We start from the raw sequence: 20,970 nt of genomic DNA, 5'->3' as shown, positions 1-20,970 counted from the left end.
TAGATACACTGGGAGGTTTATACTGTCACTGCATATACAAAGCATACATATACAGATACACGTGTATTTACAAACACACACACACAGTGCAGGCATAACTATGTAGATATGGTATTCGCTTCATAACCACATGATTTTTGAGTTCCATTTCACGACATGACACCCTAGGCAACTGCCTTCTATTACAGCCTTGAGCCAACCAATGCCTTTTAAGTAGCATTGGTAGACAGAAAATACATGGAAGCTGGCCATCATTGTTTGTGCACAAATGTTGACATTTTTATCTTCACTTGTCACCAAGAAGGGTAAAACAGTGAAGTAACGTTTACATTCCCTGTTGACAAATTGAACAGTCTGCACTTTTGATGACAAGTGGAACATTAAAACCTCCTTTAATTGAAAATCAAGTAAAGGGTTGGCAGGAAAACCATCTGGCCATAATCAAATAAATCTTCATCTAACCCATGCTAGCATGAAAAAAATAGATGTAAAATAAATAAACGATATGCAGAGGTGCTGAAAAGTTCCTGGCTTTGAGTAAAAGAAGAATCAGTAAAAGGAGGATCAGTTAATTATGATTTTAGTCAACATATTCCCCTCTTGGATTCACACATTTATTGCAGCAGTCCTTGGTTGTTCTAAGCCCTGTAAAAGAACTCAGAAGGTTGATTCTCCAACCAGGTCTTTCACAATACCCTTAAAGCCAGAAACTTTCCAGCACTCCTTCATGTGTGTGTGTATATATATATATATATATATATATATATATATATATATATATATACACAAAACTCGTCAAGCCAAGTGAAATCGTAGTTGTGGTCAATGCTGATATCACGTGTCTCACACCCGTGCTGGTGGCACATAGGAGCACATATGCCAGAGGCACATAATAGCATGTAGGAAGCACCTATTGCACCCTTCGAGTAGTTGGCATTAAGAAGGGTATCTAGCCATAGGAACCATGCCAAATCAGACTGGAACTTGGTGTAGCTCTCCAGCTTACCAGTTCCAGTCAAACTGTCTAACCCATGCCAGCATGGAAAGTAGATGCTAAATGATGATGATGATATCTTCATCCTAATCATCACCATAATTGTTATCATTTTAATCTTGACTATTTTTTAACTCTCATAGTTAGAAACTGATCATTAATTTGAATTTTTAATGAATTACGCTTTTCAAACAGTTTAAAAAACCTTATTAAACAAAAGTTTGAAGTAACAGTCAATTTCTAAATTATAAATAATTCAATTCCGTTCCATCTTGAGTCCTTGTTCAACTAATCTTTCACTATTTTATATAGCTAAAATACATCACTATATATATATAAGATGTTTAGTGTTTGTTTTTATGTCAAGTTATATATTAAAAACAATTTAACATTAAACTGGAAGATTGCCCAATACTTCTTAGTAGAGTACATATTAATTTTTACAAGGTAAAAGTTAACAATGAATTTGATGTTTCAACCTGCTCACTAACATCAGACTATCTGACATTGATGAGCAAACCGAAACTTCAAAGCTTTCACTGACAAACTTGTAAAAATTAACATATATACATACATATATTTACTGAAACATATTGCAACACAATACAATATATGAATTATACAACAACAGAGAAAGCCTCTGTGTGGTCACTCAAACTATTAGAAACAGGAGACAAAAGTTTTCTGTCAAATTACACCATCATCCCATCATCTTAAGAAAAGAAAGAGCATTGAATAATCTAGTCCTATACACACTATGCTTCAAAAACAAAAACAAAAAAAATATCAGATAGTCATGGCTGGAATGACTTTGATCTTAGGCTTGCTCAATCAAGGCTAACCTGGGGCTAAACAGCAACATCATTCACCATTTATATGATTTTCTAAACGATAGTATTGCACTTCTTTAGTCCATATATTCTTACAAGATGCTATTTGACACTCCAGTATTCACCAGTGTTCACATACTGCAAATAGCATGCAGTGCATTGCACACAGCACAGCATATTGCATACAAACATAGCATGCAATGCAATTCATGAGGCATGTCTCATATATTGCATTGTACATATAAGGCACATTCCATATAGCATATTGCATGAGCTATACTGCATACAGCATTCACTGCATGCTCCTTTAGACTCTTTATATTGAAAGAGTTGCAATCAACTGATGCTTTTTTTTTACTTCCTTTGTATATATATTTATATATATATATATATATGTATATAAATTTATTTACAAATTTAATGAGGGTAGAAATTGATATTAATCAATTAAACCCAGTGGCCTAGCATATTTAAAAAATCCAAAGATTAAAATTATATTACATACAAAATTAAGAGGAATGACCACCAAAAGTGGACTCCTATATGCTAGAAATAGATGTCAAATCACCTAGTTCTCAAGAAAAACATTTTTTTCTTGAGAACATATTTTTCGTGGTTAGGTGATTTGGCATCTATTTCTAGCATATAGGAGTCCACTTTTGGTGGTCATTCTTCTTAATTTTGTATATATATATATAAAACCTTAATTAAATAACAGATAATAGCAATCCAACAAGGGATCTGCGTCGTGGTTGATTCACTTGTTGATGATAGAAGCCAAATCTCTCTCAAATCATACCCAACTATCATAAAAAGGAGCATATTGAACTATGCAGGCTTTATGAGGACTAGAATGCCTTTGATCAAATATTTGCTCAATCAGAGTGATTTTATTATTGTTAAACCCTAGGCTGACACTCACATGATAACTGTATGCGTATATATATTACATTATATGTGTTGTTGTTTAGCTCTTTAGACCAAAGATAGAAGTGACATGAGTAACTTTTGAATAAATAAGGACATCATCCCAGATCAAAATAATGGCAAAGGAAAATTGTACAGACTTAAAGAGTAATTATAGTTAGGTTGGGAAAGACACACACATACATGCACATAAGGCAGCGAAATGGCAGAATCGTTAGCACGCCGGGCGAAATGCTTAGCGGTATTTCGTCTGCCGCTACGTTCTGAGTTCAAATTCCGCCGAGGTCGACTTTGCCTTTCATCCTTTCGGGGTCGATCAAATAAGTACCAGTTACGCACTGGGGTCGGTATAATCGACTTAATCTGTTTGTCTGTCCTTGTTTGTCCTCTCTCTGTGTAGCCCCTTGTGGGTAGTAAAGAAATAACACATACATGCACATATACATATATCCATGCACATGTGTACATATTCATACACACAAATAACGTATATATATATATATATATATATACACACACACACAAACATTAATATATTATTTGTACATGCAGCTTATATATATATATATATATGCATACACACACACACACACACACACACACAAATATATATACAGCTGTAAGTGAAGATGATTAATTTGCTGTTAATAATAAACAATTATTAACTTCCCAATTTCCACTTTCTTTTTCTTCTTTTATATGAATATAAGCGATATGTTTTTATATATGTGCATGTATATATATATATATATATATATATATATATACCTATTATTTTAAGGAAATTAATTCCCCCCAAAATACTAGGTATTGAACCAGTATTTCCTTGGATGAAACCATCCCTTCATGAGGTTAACACAACCTCTAGTCGAAGTATATATATATTATATATATTATTTTTTAATTCATACTAGAATATAAGGATAAAATCATGTTACTGATTTTTTATCAGGTAGTCAACATGCAATAAAAAGTTATAGATAATTTATACATTAAATTAATAATTATATATATATATATATGTATGTATATAATTATATTAAGGAAGCAATGGTGAAAAGAACAACCTATCTCCAACATGCTTGAATGCCAATGCATTCAGACATTACCGAAAAACTCAAAAAATATACACGTGTATATTTTGGGAGTTTTCTGGTAGTGTCTGAATGCATCAGCATTCAAGCATGTTGGAGATAGGTTGTTCTTTTTACTCTCGCTCCCCTAATATAATTGTATACATATATATATATAATTTCTTATTTAATGTATATATATATATATATATATATATATATATATATATACACACATATACACACATGCATGCATACATACACACATATAAACACATATCTTTGAACATACATATACACACACAACATTCAGACATAAAATATACTAAAACAACAAAATATATAAATAATAATAATAATAATAATAATACCACCAAAAAATAAACAAATGACCAAACACAAAAAAAACAACAAAAAAACAGAATTAACAAGGAGGTAGTAAAAATGGGGAAACCACTTTCAACTGGCAACAAATGCAAAGATTGGAGCAAAGAAGGGAACAAGACCAAGACAACAAACAATAAATAGCATCAACAACACCAGTTCTGCCATCAGGCTACTTACACTTGCACCGTTGACCGTTTTTGATATAATCCTTCCCCTAAATTTTCCACAAAGTAATCCCTAAAAATGAATCAGGGTAATAAAGTTTGCTTGTTTGTTTGTTTGTTCTTTGAATTTATTTATCATTTTTTTTGTGTGTGAGCATTCAATAAATAAATTTGACAAAGCTTGAAGGGAAAGATATTGTGCACAAAATAAGGGAAAATAACATTCAAAGCAAGAAAAAAAAACAGAAATAATGAAATATGTATGGATAGAGTTTGGGTGTAGAGGGTTGAGAGAGAGAGAGAGAGAGAGAGAGAGAGAGAAAGAGAGAGAGAGAGAGAGAGAGAAAGAGAGAGAGAGAGAGAGAGAGAGAGAGAAGTTAGGGTTAATGAGAGAAGAGGAATGGTAGGAAATAAAATATTAAGACAGCAAAAGGAAAATCTGCAAAATAGAATGAAATAAAATAAATATAGTTGTTTCAAATCAGAGTGGAATGTGTGTGTATATATATATATATGTTGACACCAGTAAGGAACAATTATGAACTTTTCATTTAATTTAATTTTTTTAAATATGTATTTTTGATAAGGTTTGTTTTTTCAAGAACCGAAACATGTTAAAAATATCTCTGACAAAATTATAAATTAAAATTCATTTATATATTGGCGTTTTCAAACTTCTTTTTTATAAATATATACCCACTCGTATGCCACCTACACTTTTTTATATATATATATATATATATATACGTATGTGCACATACACACACATACATACTTACTTACATATAAATGCATGTATGTATAGGTATATGGATACACATATATACATACACATGTACATACAAGTATGCACATTCACACACACACACAAACACACACACTTACATACACATATACCCATATATACACACAAATACATAATTTTAAAAGAAATTACCGCCATTGAAATTTAATAAATAAATAAAAATATGAAATTCCATGGTTATTGTTATCAGTGGTTGGATATTTATCCCAGGCATTCTGTCAAAGACTCACTGTTTCTAGAAATGGTAAAGATTTTTGTTTCAGTTTGGCACAACAAACTGAAAGGGAGCAAGCTTTCTTCTGTTTTTTTTTTTTTGTTATTTGTTGATTAGGTTAGTAAGGAACTAAGATGGAGGAAATTTAACATGCAGACCTTATATTATTGTGGGTCATATATGCAAACTCATATTTGGTTTTATGTTCCAAATTCCACCCAAGTAGAGAAAAAGCCAGCCTCCAATCCAGATACAAGGCATTTTTGTAGAATTTAGGCAGTTTTCCAAGCATGCCTCTATGTATACACACATACATGCATGTATGGAATTGTATCACTGGCCATGTTGATACTTATTTTTAAGTTGGTTCTTACTAGTTTAACAGTTTTAAACATCTAAACAGTTGCACTGTCAAGTTTTATGTACCAGTACTTTTTAACAAAGCAGCTCTTGATGAACAAGGGCAGTCAATCCTTGCGAAGGTCTTATAAATGAAGGTTATTTCACCAGGCAGTTATACAGTTATATTTGCTGCCCAGTTCCGTTTAAGCCTTTAACATTTAATCCAGCCATATCCATCCAAAATATTCTACCTGTTTTATGTTCCAAATGGTCAAATCCAGCCCCTCACATCTATTCTACTATGTCACTGTAAGAATAAACAATCACATCATTGAAACCTTAAAGTTAAAAGATAATGCATGACTAATTCAAAACAATGTGAATAAATAAGCATTTCATTTCACAAAGTAATCTGAATGCTAAAGGGTTAAACAAGGGTGGCTTACATTAGAGAGACTTCTTAGGTTACTTGTTATCTGAGATTAAAGAAAGTAATCTCCTCTAAGCTAGGTTTCATGTATGAAGGTACTAATGTCATGCCTAGATATTTATCAATAACTAGAAGCAGCTTGGTGGCACCCAGAGCATGTTTACACATCAGTGGGTCATGAATTCTGGACTAACACATCCTGCACAGCTCTTGCCAGCTTAAATGTTATCATTTCAGCATAGACATTGTCCCCTCACAAGAGCACTAGTCTGCAAAGACTGCTCTGCAAAGACTGGTCCACAGAAACTAGCCTGTAAAGACTAGTCTGCAGGGCTTTGTCATGAGAGATAAAAAAGACAGCAGAGCATTAATCTTTTTAGACCAACCTGACCCCAGAATTCTGTAAAGAACAAACTAATTACAATTTTTCCTACCAGATTGAAAAAGTTGACAGAAAAAAAAGATAGAGTTTGATGTTACAGAAGAATGTTAAGAATTAGCTGGGCAGAAATAAAAGGATGAATCAGTGTGTGTTGGATCAAATTGGAACTGAAGAGTGCTTTGTAAAAGAACTTGATTAACAAATACTTAAGATATTGAGTGCATCTCACAAAAACAGATAGTCTGTAAAAGTTATTATCCAATGGAACAGCCTCTGGAAATAGGCTACAAGAAAAACCTAGTAAAAAAAAACTGGATTGATCACATTATGGAGATAACAAGATTGAAGATGTAACAACTGATGATTCTTTCTACTATAGGCACAAGCCCTGAAATTTTGGGAAGAGGGGGCTAGTCAATTACATCAACCTCAGTGCTCAACACCAAAATAATGAAAAGCAAAACTGACCTTGGTGGAATTTGAACTCAGAAGATAAAACCAGAATAAATGCCACTAAGCATTTTGCCCAGTGTGTTAACAATTCTTCCTGCCTTCTTGCCTTCATGTAACAATTAATAATTCATTCTGCTATAGGTACAAGGCCGGAAATTGGGGTTATTCAATTACATCGGCCCCAGTGCTCAACTAGTATTTATTTTATCGACCCAGAAAGGGCAAACGGTAAAGTCGACTTCAAATTTTGGCACGAGGCCAGCAATTTCAGGAGAGAGGGTACGCCGATTAGATTGACCCCAATATTCGACTGGTACTTATTTTATCAACCATGAAAGGATGAAAAGCAAAGCTGAGCTTGGCAGAATTTGAACTCAGAATATAAAGGACAGGCAAAATGCCACTAAACATTTTGCCTGGAATACTAACAATTCTGCCAGCTTGCTACCTTTATATAACAATTAATAATAGCAGCAGAAGATGAATGGAGAAACATTGTCAAACGAGACACCTACCCACTCCAAAACTTGGTAGTTGCAGATGATGATAACTGACTTTCTTCAAGGTGCAAATAGTCTTTACTATGGAATCTTGCTACACTTCCTATCAGTGATATCTTTAATCAAATGCAGAAAAAAGCTATCATATGATCAATAAAATTTCCTTACTAAAAAAAAATCTTCAAACTCAAGCTCACCACCACAATGTTATCCATCTCTGCTATTTTTATTATCCATTATAATAGCTTACCTATATACCTGACAATTTGACCTCCAGCCTTTCTTTCAATTTACCTATTGCTTCTCCCTTGCAAGTATTAGCAAAACCCATTGTAGACTGCCTTTCTCTAAAACCCATACCAAGCTTTAATCACAATGTTTCATTCTAAAGAGTACTTCACAGTGGGAAACCCCCAAACCTCTCGTAACTTCCAACAATACCCAAACATAGATGGTGAATTTGCAGAACCATTGGAGCTTTGTCATATTCATTTCAGCTCTCTGCGCTCTGAGTTCAAATATTACATCAACTTAGCCTTTCGTCCTTTCAGAGTTGATAAAAAAATACCAGCTCTAACCTGAGATCAATTCTTCTCTCTCTCTCTTTCTTTCTCTCTTTGGAAAAAATTGACAGTGGTCAGGCTTGCAGAGGAAGGAGCTCCACCAGGCCTAACATTGACCAAGAAACACAGTATGTCACAATGATACTCCTAAGACTCCATCAGGAGGTGAGGGCCCATAGCATACTAACATCCAACATTATCCTAACATCTAACAACATCCTAACTTCCATCTTTTTGAGTTCCAGATTAATTGCATTAATGTTGGTTACCCATCCCATTCTTCTTAACCAAGAAGTTAATGATTCATCTGTCACAGTTTTATAACCTGGTATTGGAAAGTATTTATGCGATGCAATACGATCACTATTTCACGAGACTCAACACCCTCAATCAATGGTTCACAGTAAACTGCTTACCAATCTAAACTGCCAATTGCTCACAGTTCTTTACTTTATAACAATGAGCCGGTCCACCTTTAGTCACTTGAGGGGTGGTTGGAACCCTTCCACAACACTCAGACAAAGTGATGAGAATTTACTCACAAAGTACAAACAAAAAAAGACTTTAAACAGCATTATATGTAAGGTCTGCAAATAAAGATAGTTAAAAATAGTAAAACATTGCAAATAATGTGAAGGGCAGTGGTAAGAAACTCTTAAAAGACCTGAACAGCAGAAGGTCTTCAGAGAAGAAACCCCACTCAGACAAGTGTTTTGGCCCTTAACTTCTTATACCCTAAAGAGGCCAGGCCACATCCAGGTCATGATTCCTGGATGCCCTTCTGCTGAGACTTTTTAGCTATTGGTAGATTAAAGAAGTAGGAAACATTAAATTACTTACTCGTTGGTTTTTTTCACAGCTCCAGGGTCTGATTCGTCTTCTGAGCTGGTTTTCTGTTCCTAATAAACCACAATGATAATAATATCATCTGTCAATAGGAAACCCTTTACTGGACAAATTCAGAAAAACATATAAAATAATGAGGCTTATATAAGAGGCTTCTACAGTTTCTCTCTAGCAATTTCACTCACAAGGTATTTATTGGGTGACTCTTTTACTGAGGTATAGAATGTTAGCCAACAACATACAGAGGGAACAAACCACCTAATTTCATAGTTCAAAAGTGAACTCCTTTACTAAACAACAATGTCTCACTCCATATACATATTCAAATATTGTAGCCAGTTGCAGTAATATAGGAACTGATAGCAATATATATGTAAGTGTGTGTGTGGTCAATAGTCCAAAGTTTTAAGCTCTCAGCTACAAAGCTTCATTTTATCTATCACTAAATTTTTGTTTCAAATAACAAGTTCTTGGTATACTTACCAATGTACAATTATCAGCCAGATGGAAAAATCGAACTGTGAAGTGCTGCTCAGCCAAACATACTGGTTCCAGTTCTGATAATACTTTATCCAAAATCTAATAACAAAAAGATGATTTTTTTTTTTTTTTAAATAGCAACATGAAAATTTTGACAGGGAGGGTATCAGATATAAGGGTTTCAAATTTGAAAACAAGGCCAGTATTTAGAAGGGAAGCAGTAACCCCAGTACTCAACTGGTACTTATTTTATTGACCCAGATAGGATGAAAGGTGAAGTCAACCTCGGTGGAATATGATCTCAGAATGTAAAGACAGATGAAGTGCTGCTAAGCATTTTGCCCAACATGCTAACACTTCTGCCAGCTAACTGCCTTAGTGTGAGGTATAATGAGGGGAAAAAAACTAAGGATAGAAATGGAATTTGATGATTATACAATAAAGATTCAGATACTGACCCATTAATACTGTTCCCATTATTGTGAGAGAAGACATGACACTTTTCTTCTTTTTTTATATCTAACTTGGATGTGGTTGTAGCTGGTATCATTTATCTCATGAGATAATTTGAGTATCCCATGAGATAACTAGCACTGCTAGTTCATGTTACACTTATCTCATACAACAACCCAACTACTAACAACAGAGAGCTGTATCACCCAGCAAAGTACCAATTGACAGCCCAAATCAATATTTATATAATTTTTTTAACCCTTTCGTTACTGTATTTATTTTGAGATGCTCTGTGTTTCTTTCAATTACTTGAAATATAACAAAGAATCTAGTAAAATAAATTAGTTATCATTCAGCTAGTGTTGTTAGGAACATAAATTGTGACTAAGGTTTGGTGGAAGATTTTAATTCAAAACTTAAGAAAACAAGACATTTGTACTCAGAGCCAGAGCCAGTTTCAGTCAGGTTGGTAACAAAATGGTTAAAAACTTACTACCACTTTCATAGTTATTATTTAACCCTTTAGCATTCAGATTACTCTGTCACATGTAATGTTTATTTATTCACATTGTTTTGAATTAATCATGAATTATCACTTAGCTTCAAGAATTTCAATGACATGACTGTTTATTTTCAGAATGTCACTGTAGGGTAAGTATGAGTAGAGTGACACAGTAGAGTAGGTGTGAGAGGCTGGATATGGCCAATTTGACTATAAAACAAGTTGAATATCTGGGTCAGATATGACCAGTTCAAATGCTAAAGGATTAAAGGAATTTTAAGAATAATAACTGATCATTTACTGTCAGTGTTACCCTATATTGATAATAGAGTCAACTTGATTGTCCCTTTCTTTATTAATGCTTTAGCAATAAGGACCCACTGGATACAAAATTCACTTTAACTCTTAGACATTTAAACCAGCCATATCAGGCCCAAATATTCTATCTGTTTTATATTCGAACTGGCCAGGTCTGAGCTCTCATACCTACCCTACAATGTCATGCTGAAAATGGACAATAACACAATAAAAATCTCAAAGCTATGAGATTAATTCAAAACAATATGGATAAATAAGCATTACAGTTGACAGAGTAATCTGAATGCTGAAGGGTTAAACAAACAAATGCAGAAATGAATGATGAATTATGTTATTAGGTTGTGGAGCATGTAAAGACCATTGCTATATTAAATTATTTAACCTAACACATCGGAGAGGTCCTTTGTATCATCTGGCTTTGTGATACAAACTTTCCATTTTAAAGTGATCCAAATTATAACCTTCCATCAAAATTTCATGTTAATTTATACTCCTAATACCAGTTTAACAAGGATGAAGTTATTTTACTAAATTTATGATTATTTTGAAAATTAATTAAAACAAAATCAATGTATTTCAACAGAAATACGGTAAAAAAAAAGGGTTACATCAATATTTCAGTCAGCATACTTATTATGCGTCTTTAATGTAAAATCTTTTAGAATAAGTTTTGTTTCTTGTGTGACAAAACAACATAAGTCTTATCCGAGTAATCCTCAAATCCAAAATATCACAACCATCTATAGAAGTCAATTTGCCAATCCAACATGGCTTTTCCCTACCAAACTGATTAAACAACATTTAAGTATATACAAATTAAAACTTTTTTTAAATCATAGTTGTGGTATTTTCATCACCGTTATCATTTGAGCCTTCCATTTTCCTTCACTGGCATGAGACATACAGGTCTGTCATATTGTATTGCATCATGTGGGGATGTGTGACTTAGTGGTTGCGGTGTTGCACTCATAATCATAAGATTGTGGTTTTGATTCTTGGACCAGTTCATGTGCTGTGTTCTTGAGCAAAACACTTCATTTCACATTGCTCCAGTTCACTCAACTGGCGAAAATGAGTAATCCTGCAACAGACCAGTGTCCTGTCCAGGACATGAATATATATGCCACAAAATTTGGGAAATCAGCTTTGTGAACCTATAGCTCAGGAAGGACCTTTGAACTTTTCTTTTGCATTATATGATATCACACATAAAATGTCATATATCATATAGATATATTTATATATCATATACCACTTTTCATATATATATGTATGTATCATATACCATATCATATCATATCATATATATATCACATAGTACCATATCATATTACCACCTGTCTCACTATTTTGTCGTCTCATGTGACAGGCTCAACATCCAAGATTTTAACTCACTACTTCTTCCTATGTCTTTCTCGGTTCATTTTATCTATAGTAAAAAGGATTCAAGTAAGCAACCCAAACACTTACATAAAATTTTCTGCTGGTTGACAAATGAGACATGGCTCAATAACATGTAGAAAGAAAATATTTTTGTCAAGCTAGATTCACTTTGTTTAAAACATACCTGATCAAACAATTGCCTAGAACTGAGATCTAAATCTGATCCATCCTTGGAAAATGTTACAGAATCAACACTTTGGATTGAGGAGGAACGCCCTCTATCAGCCATTTTGGTCAAACTGGATGATGAAGACGTTTTCTGATCTGAAATATATAAAATGTTATGACATATAAACACAAATCCCTCTCTCTTTCTCTCTCTCTCTCACACACACACACACACACATGTATGGCAGACGTCCATCATTTGGCAATGAGGATTTAATTGTTCCATCAATGAATTACCTGCTCCTGAGTTAACATGTAAGTGGCTGAGCCTCCACAGACGCATGTGTCCTTAATGATTCCCAGGCAGAATCAGAGTGACATAGTGTGAGACAAAATTGTGGCATGTAAAAAGCACCCACTACACTCTCGGAGTGGTTGGCGTTAGGAAGGGCATCCAGCTGTAGAAACCTTGCCAGATCAGATTGGAGCTTGGTGCAGCCTCCTGGCTTGCCAGTCCTCAGTCAAACCGTTCAACCCATGCCAGCATGAAAAGCAATGATGATGATCCAAACAATGGGCTTATGTACAGATTCTGTTGACCCAATTTCATTCACAATGAGTGGGTTGACCCAAGGCTTGAGAAAACAACATTTGCTGAGGATGCCATGCATAACCATTTAGTCACACTGCAGCACACACACACACACACACACACACACACGCACAGAGAGAGAGAGAGAGAGAGAGAGAGAGAGAGAGAGAGAGAGATAGTAGGGGGGTGTATATCAGAATTTCATGTTCTATGGCTGTTAAAGCAGGTTCAAAATGATGAATCAGACAGATTGAAATCAGCCAGGAAGAGAATCTGTTCCATCAGCCAGGCCCACTAGAGGAATAATCAAGAACAGAGGACATTAAACTCAAATGAACAGAATGCTAAAAACTGGAGCAATAACCACATCAATTAAATATTTACTCTATCTAGCATACTGAGTTCTTTTTCTCCTTTGTTTGTAGTACCACTGTGGACATAAAAACTATTTACAAACTGGATACAAAGGCACCAAGTGAATGAGTCTTTTGTTTACAAAGACTACACATGTCAAGATATGTCAAGAAACCCAGACATGCTTTTGTGGTGGACTGCAAGCAAATAACATCATCAGGAAAACATTGTTTATCAACTAGTGAATGCGAAGGAAATAAAAATTCATTCACAAATACAAAGGATGATGATGATGACCATACACACACACACACACACACACACACACACACACAGCTCTTTTTGGTACCCATGAAAATGTAATCGTGTCCATTGCCAGTAGCATGATCTTCAAATCTTGGGCTTCATGGAGACGACAAGTGACCGAAACCTTTGGCAACATGCTGTGCTTGAGAAGACTTGTCAAGTCAAGTGACATTAATCTCAGCTCTAAGAAAATGTATAAACTACAATACAAACAGAGCATATACTGACCTAAACTCAAGGCAAATGAAAACTCAAAAGATGAAGCTGTTATTTAATTCACAATGAATCACTGTAAGAATTACTTACTCAGTTTGCCTTTCTCTCCTTTTCCAACAAGTCTTTGCTTCGCACATTCTAGAAAATCTTGAATCTCTTTGTTATAAAGCTTGCTCAATGATTCTGTGTATACCTAGAGAAGGACATAAAACAAGAGACCAAAATGAATAGTAAAAAGCAATGACTGTATAGCTCAAAATATAAGCTTCAATGAAAACAATTCTAGAAACTAACTTTTATTTCCAGTTGAAAGCATTTCATTGATGTTGCTAACACCCTTGTAAAAGCAGGAAAGTCAGCATTCCTACTTATCCAGCCAGTCTTAGGTGTCATAGCTATTAAGAAGCAATGATGCCTAAATGATGTGGCTTAGTGATTACAGTTGGGCTCATGATCATCAGGTTTTAGGTTCAATTCTTGGACTGGGCAGAAGGTTGTGTCCTTGAGCAAGACACATCATTTCCCATTGCTCTAATCTACTTGCCCCACCAAAAAAAAAAAAAAAGAATACCAACTGCTGTAGCCCTATCTATTTCTAACTGTGACATCCTTGATGTGCTGCTGGGTCAAGAGTAGGAAGGCCAACAGGATGTCTATGTTTGCATGAGACTACAGAGGTACTAAAAATAATTAGCAGAAGTGTGATACAAGCTATGAAGTCATATTTGCTTGTGAGTGTTGGCTATACTATTAAGGCTTACAAGAAAGCAAGTGAAAAATACCACCAGCTTATCTTATATAAAGCTACTAAAAGCCAATGAGACAGCCTCTATGAGGCTGTACGAAAAACTAGAAATATCTGTCCAATCTCCTTCAAATCTACATCATACATTCAGAGGTTACAGCTCTGGTACAACAGATGTGTGATTAGAATGTTGGAAGAAAGAATTGCAAGATGGTAGGATACCTAGGGGTAGACCAAGAATGAGATGATTGGGTAATATCCATAGTCTCAGATGGTCGTGCTTAGGAATCCAGCTGAAAGGTTGAATGACGACTGCTTCAGATAGAAGCCTATGGAGGAGGTGCTTCAGGACTCTATCGCCATGACTCAACCAGAAATAGTGAGCAGAGACGATGGATGGATAGACCATTGTATTTTACCTTAGAGAGTTTCACAAAACTATTGAAATTCGCATTCTTGAGCCAGAGCATCAGGTCAGCATATGGGGTCAAGTCTCGGTGGCTGGAATGATGCTGAGGAAGTTTCAGTTCATTGGCAAAACGGCTGAGAGTCTCTCCCATCTCATTCCCCTGCAAGACGATCAAAAGAATAGTTATAAATATCAAAAAGACTGATAAAAAAAAATAATAATTATAAGTTCAGTCAACTAGTTTAACAATGATTTTTTTCAAACATTTCTATCAATTATAAAATATGAAAAGCAATACAAACAAATATGATTTATAAAAAAAAAAAAAAAAAAAATAAGATTTCATTATTTTATATATCACATGTGAACAATAGCAGCATTGATTACAGACTTCCAACAAGCTAATCATTGGTTCACTGTACTTCTGACAGATTGACAAATGAGTGCTGTAACTTGACACAAAACAATTATCTCAAGAGACTCTGTAACATGGCATTTTGGGAAAAAGAGAGGCTTGCCAATGTTTATATCTTTCATCAACTTATATTACCAAAAGATATACACACACACACACAAATGCATATGTATGCATGTATGTATATATGTGTGTGTATATATATATATATATATATATATATATATATATATATACTCTTTTACTTGTTTCAGTCATTTGACTGCGGCCATGCTGGAGCACCGCCTTTAGTCGAGAAAATCGACCCCAGGACTTATTCTTTCTAAGCCTAGTACTTATTCTATCGGTCTCTTTTTGCCAAACCGCTAAGTTACGGGGACGTAAACACACCAGCATCGGTTGTCAAGCGATGGTGGGTGGACAAACACAGACACACAAACACACATACATATATACATATATACGACGGGCTTCTTTCAGTTTCCGTCTACCAAATCCACTCACAAGGCTTTGGTCGGCCCGAGGCTATAGTAGAAGACACTTGCCCAAGGTGCCACGCAGTGGGACTGAACCCGGAACCATGTGGTTGGTAAGCAAGCTACTTACCACACAGCCAGTGCTTAGCAGTATAGGCAACTTTGAGTCTGATGAGTCACTTTCAAGTACCTGGTGAAGCAAAAATACCCATCACGACTCATAGAAAATGGTATTCAGCGGGCTTCGAAAATACCCATACAACAACTGAGGACACCGCAAAGAAAAGACAAACAGGAAAAGATCATTCCGTTTATAGTGACACAAAATCCATGCCACCAGAACATCTTTAATATCGCCAAAGCGAACTTACCGATCCTTGCACAAAGTAAGGAATTGAGAATTTTGGGTATTTTGGGTAAGCCGTAAAAGTTACTGGGTTTTGGTTCGAAGTTGGTGATGTAGTCTCTTTCATTGTCAGTGAGTGAGTTGTAGTGTTTAGAAACTAGGTGGTTGATCTTCTTCATGATGTGGTGGTCTATGTTCGAGGGTATTTCACAATAGAAGGTTGTGTCATTTAGTTGTTCCTCAACTAAATCCTTGTAGTATTCCACATCCATGATGACAATTGCACCCCCTTCATCTGCTTGTTTAATTATCATTGTTTCATCGTTTTGTATGCGTTTAAGTGCAGATATCCCATAACTTTTAACTAACATCCAAAAGTACATCTTTTTCACTTATGAAATTATATTCATGTCACATAATAAACAATTACTAACTTCCTTATATATATGTATATATTGTCAATAGTTCATATATCCCAAAAGTAAGCACACTCTAAAGCATTAGAGTAGTAATGTATATTTTTTTTATGCAGTTAAAAGTTATGGGTGGTTAAAGTACTTAGCAGCATAAAAGTGACTCCTCAGACTCAAAGTCGCCTATACTGCTGAGCACTTTATAGGTGCGAAACCAATGGTCACTCGATGACCAGCTGTAACTTTTAACTTCATAATATATACATACATACATACATACATATATATATTCAGTAGATCAAACAACTACATATTCATCATCAAAACTGACATAGGTTCATCCAACCAAACACACACATCATCATCATCGTTATTGTTTTAACGTCCATTTTTCTATGCTTGCTTGGGTCAGACAGAATATGCTGAGGTGAATTTTCTACAGCCCCAGATGCCCTTCCATACCAACCCTCACTTGTTTCCATATAAGATATTTCCCCATTACTAAACATGTTTTCACAGAAGATGAGAAATGAAGGACACCACTTGCATGATGGTGACACTCGTTTACAACTATCACACAACATCAAGGCAGGGTGATGGTAACACGTATACACACACACATATATATATATATATATATATATATATATATATATATATATGCGAGTAAAAATAAATACAAAAAAGGTGGGGGTTTTTTGTATGATTGTGTATAGAGGAATATATTATTTTGCTTAAAAGAGTTCCAACACTGTCTGTTTTTTATGTTTTATTTATATTCCTGCAGAACTAATGTGGGGTATAGAATATGGAATATACAATATATAATATGATATACAATATACAATATAAAATAAAATAAAATAAAATAAAAATGGATGACACCATGAAAGAAAGTATTGAATGTAGATGAAATATTGAGTGTTCAATATAAAGGATCAAATATATAAATATATAAATATAAATATATATATATAAAGGCGACTCGAGTTTCAGGGCTATTTCCCTTCGTCATGGCCGGTATGACAGACTTTAACAGACTGTAATAAGTTGGCTGGTTTTCTGTCTTTTATACCAATTCCTTTGGACAGCAGCAGTAGGTGTTTGGCTATTTTTAGAATTGATGTTAAATCTATTTTTAGAAATGATGATATTTTAATTTCTTGTTTTGTGTGGGTTGTAGGGATAAGATTTTTAAACCCCAGTAGGTGTTTGGCTGTTCTTAGAAATGATGCCAAATCTATTTATAGAAATGATGATATCTGAGAGATTTTTTGTGTTTTGGTTACAGGGATAAGATTTTTAAACCCCAAGTAAGATGGATTTAATCATTGTTTGTTAAGAGTGGGTTTGAATTTCTTAATAAAGTCCTTTTCTTTGCATTTTCTTTCAATTTCATTCCGGTTATAAAGTTTATGGAATGGAAATATAATAAAAGTTTGATGACCACATGTTGCTAGATGGTTACTCAGTGGTATTTGGCGGACTTCTGGGTTTTTAATCTGTTGTTGATGTACCTGTGAGCGTTCCGATAGTGCATTACCTGTCTGGCCAACGTACAATTCTTCACAATTAGGGCATTTGATGCAGTAGATTAGATTTCTACTTTTGCAGTTCATGTTCGCATTGGTGAATATTTTCCCTGTTTTTGTGTTCATATATGGGCCGGTATGGATTCATCGGCATGTGCCGCATCGGCTATCATTGCATTTGGATACAGTGAATGTTTGATTTTTGTTGCTGAGGTCAAACCTTGCCTTTGTTAATAGTTTTTTCAAGTTTTTAGGTTGTCTCTTACTGAGAGTTATATTTTGATCTGTAATGATATTTCTCAATTCCTTACTTTGTGCAAGGATCGGTAAGTTCGCTTTGGCGATATTAAAGATGTTCTGGTGGCATGGATTTTGTGTCACTATAAATGGAATGATCTTTTCCTGTTTGTCTTTTCTTTGCGGTGTCCTCAGTTGTTGTATGGGTATTTTCGAAGCCCGCTGAATACCATTTTCTATGAGTCGTGATGGGTATTTTTGCTTCACCAGAAATTCTTTCAGTTCCATCAGGCGTTGATTTCTGGTCTCTATATCCTCTACAATAGTACATATTCTCCTGGCTAGGCAGTATGGTATGTTGCGTTTTGTATGGGGTGGATGGCACGATTTAAAGTTCAAGTATTGGTGTGTGTCTGTGTGTTTGTAATATATATCTGTGGTAATGGCGGTGTTCTTTTTAATTACCATTATATCTAGAAATGGTAATTTGCTACTGTTCATCTCCTTTGTGAATTGGATGGATGGATGTAGGTTGTTCAGGAGGGTGTTAAATTCTTCCACAATGCTTTGAGGTTTGGTCCAGATTATGAAGCAATCGTCCAGGTATCTCTTCCATGCTTTTTCTATAATCTTCCTAAATTCGGTGTTATATCTCTCCTCTATTTCCTGGTAGAGTTTTTGTTCCAAGTAACCCATCACCGAATTCGCATAAACGGGGGCAAACCTAGTCCCCATAGCCGTGCCTTTAATTTGGATATAGTTCTTACCATTGAAGAAGAACGTATTATTTTCCAGGATAAGTCTCACTGATTCTAGTATAAATGTCACCGTGTACCTGTTGGGAATTGCTTCTCTGTGTTTGTTTACCCAGTATTCAACCGCCTTTATTCCTAAATCATGTGGGATATTTGTGTATACGTCTAAAGGTCTGATCAGAGAAATATTTATTTTGTTCATGTTTTTTGTTTATAATGTGTAGATTAGGGTGTTTGCGTACAAAAGGGGAAGAGTTCTTACCGTAGTTCCTCATTGATTCCTGGAGGGATGGGCGTTGATGTTGCCTCATGCTCTGGTTTTTGTTACCTTGGTGAGATTGTTCTTTTTTACTGTTATTTCTCTGGGTTCTAAATTCTTTACCGTAGTTGGTAGAATATTTATCCAGGAATAGTTGTTTCTGCTGCCATAATTTGCGTGATTTGTTCTCTTCTCTGGAGATATCTTTGATCCATAGTTCGCGCATTTTTTCTTCTACATTGCCAGTTGCTAGTTTTGATATTTCTTCTTCAATAAGACTGTCGATTGCTTCATATTTGGTTTTATAACGGGATTGTTTAGACAGGGTGATAGAAATGTCGGTCCTGAATTTTGTTAATGCGAGATCCCATCGGAGTTTTGTTTCTTCCTCTGGTTCTCCTCTAATTTCTTTAATTAGGTACTTCCGAGGAAGTATGGGTGCCGTTAAGGAAATCCATTCTGAGTGTGTTTCGGCATATTTTTCGCATTTATATGCTTTCCAGAAGTTTTGTTTTCTTATATTGAGAGATTTCTTCCATGTCTGCCAAATTTCTTTTCTTTTTCGGTGGGCTTCATTTTCCAGATTTCTTTCATTTATTTCTGATATCCACGGAGGTTGTGGTAGATTTTCTTTGGTAGACTTTATAATTGTTGGTATGATTTCCATGAGATTCTTCATTTCATTGTTTATATGTTCGTTGATGAGTTTTCCATCTGTTGATTGTTTTTCTATTTCTTTTATGGTGCCATCCATTTTTATTTTATTTTATTTTATATTGTATATCATATTATATATTGTATATTCCATATTCTATACCCCACATTAGTTCTGCAGGAATATAAATAAAACATAAAAAACAGACAGTGTTGGAACTCTTTTAAGCAAAATAATATATATATATATATATATATATATATATATATATATATATATATATATATATATATATATATATATATATATATATATACAATGGGCTTCTTTCAGTTTCTCTCAACCAAATCCACTCACGAGGCTTTGGTCAGCCCAGGGGTATAGTAGAAGACACCCGCCCACATATGTAGTGGGACAAGCCAATGTCTTACCTCATAGCCATGCCTGCACCACAATTAGAGAAACTGTTTCTACTTCCCTGGAGAAAGACATGAATTCAAAACCCTCTGTCAGTAAACAAATATGAAAACCAAGATAATTAAGGTAAATCATACCTGATGTATGAAGAGATTATTAAGATGGTGAATGAGCCTCTTCGCAAACTGGTTGGTAAACTTTTCAAACCTCTCCTGTTGCTCAACAACAGCTTTCATCTTTTGAAGAGCTGGAAGTTAAGAAAAGTTTACAATAAGAAGAAGAAGAAGAAGAAGAAGAAGAAGAAGAGGAGGAGGAGGAGGAAGGAGAAGAAGAGGAAGAAGAAGAAGAAGAAGTAGAAAAAGAAGAGGAGGAGGAGGAGGAAGAAGAAGAAGAAGAAGAAGAAGAAGTAGTAGAAGAAGAGGAGGAGGAGGAGGAGGAGGAGGAGGAGGAGGAGGAGGAGGAGGAGGAGGAGGAGGAGGAGGAGGAGGAGGAGGAGGAGGAAGAAGAAGAAGAAGAAGAAGACCAGCAGTATGATTTTTTGATTTTTACTCGGTACATTTTAGAAATTGGTAATGGGATGTTGCAGCATTCATGCTCTTCTAAATGGCATTAAGTGATGTGGGTGATCA

General features: G+C 34.9%; 1 protein-coding gene across 2 annotated transcripts in view; it reads right to left on the bottom strand.

Annotated features, from left to right (window-relative positions):
* Positions 1 to 20,970, bottom strand: part of LOC106878086 (exocyst complex component 1) — a 61,001-nt gene that overhangs the window by 24,141 nt on the left and 15,890 nt on the right. Inside the window, exons 10-16 of one of the 2 annotated variants that reach the window (XM_089355453.1) lie at positions 20,479 to 20,588; positions 14,847 to 14,996; positions 13,773 to 13,875; positions 12,231 to 12,370; positions 9,394 to 9,489; positions 8,905 to 8,963; positions 4,389 to 4,448 (exon numbers count right to left, since the gene is read on the bottom strand). In XM_089355453.1, the coding sequence (XP_089211579.1) occupies positions 4,389 to 4,448; positions 8,905 to 8,963; positions 9,394 to 9,489; positions 12,231 to 12,370; positions 13,773 to 13,875; positions 14,847 to 14,996; positions 20,479 to 20,588 (718 nt within the window). The remainder of the gene's footprint in view (positions 1 to 4,388; positions 4,449 to 8,904; positions 8,964 to 9,393; positions 9,490 to 12,230; positions 12,371 to 13,772; positions 13,876 to 14,846; positions 14,997 to 20,478; positions 20,589 to 20,970) is intronic. The other variant, XM_089355454.1, reaches the window with a different exon arrangement.

The sequence above is a fragment of the Octopus bimaculoides genome, chromosome 7, assembly GCF_046866305.1.
Source record: "Octopus bimaculoides isolate indiv1 chromosome 7, ASM4686630v1, whole genome shotgun sequence".
Taxonomy (NCBI): Eukaryota; Metazoa; Mollusca; class Cephalopoda; order Octopoda; family Octopodidae; genus Octopus; species Octopus bimaculoides.
This window is presented reverse-complemented; position numbering and strand designations above follow the sequence as displayed.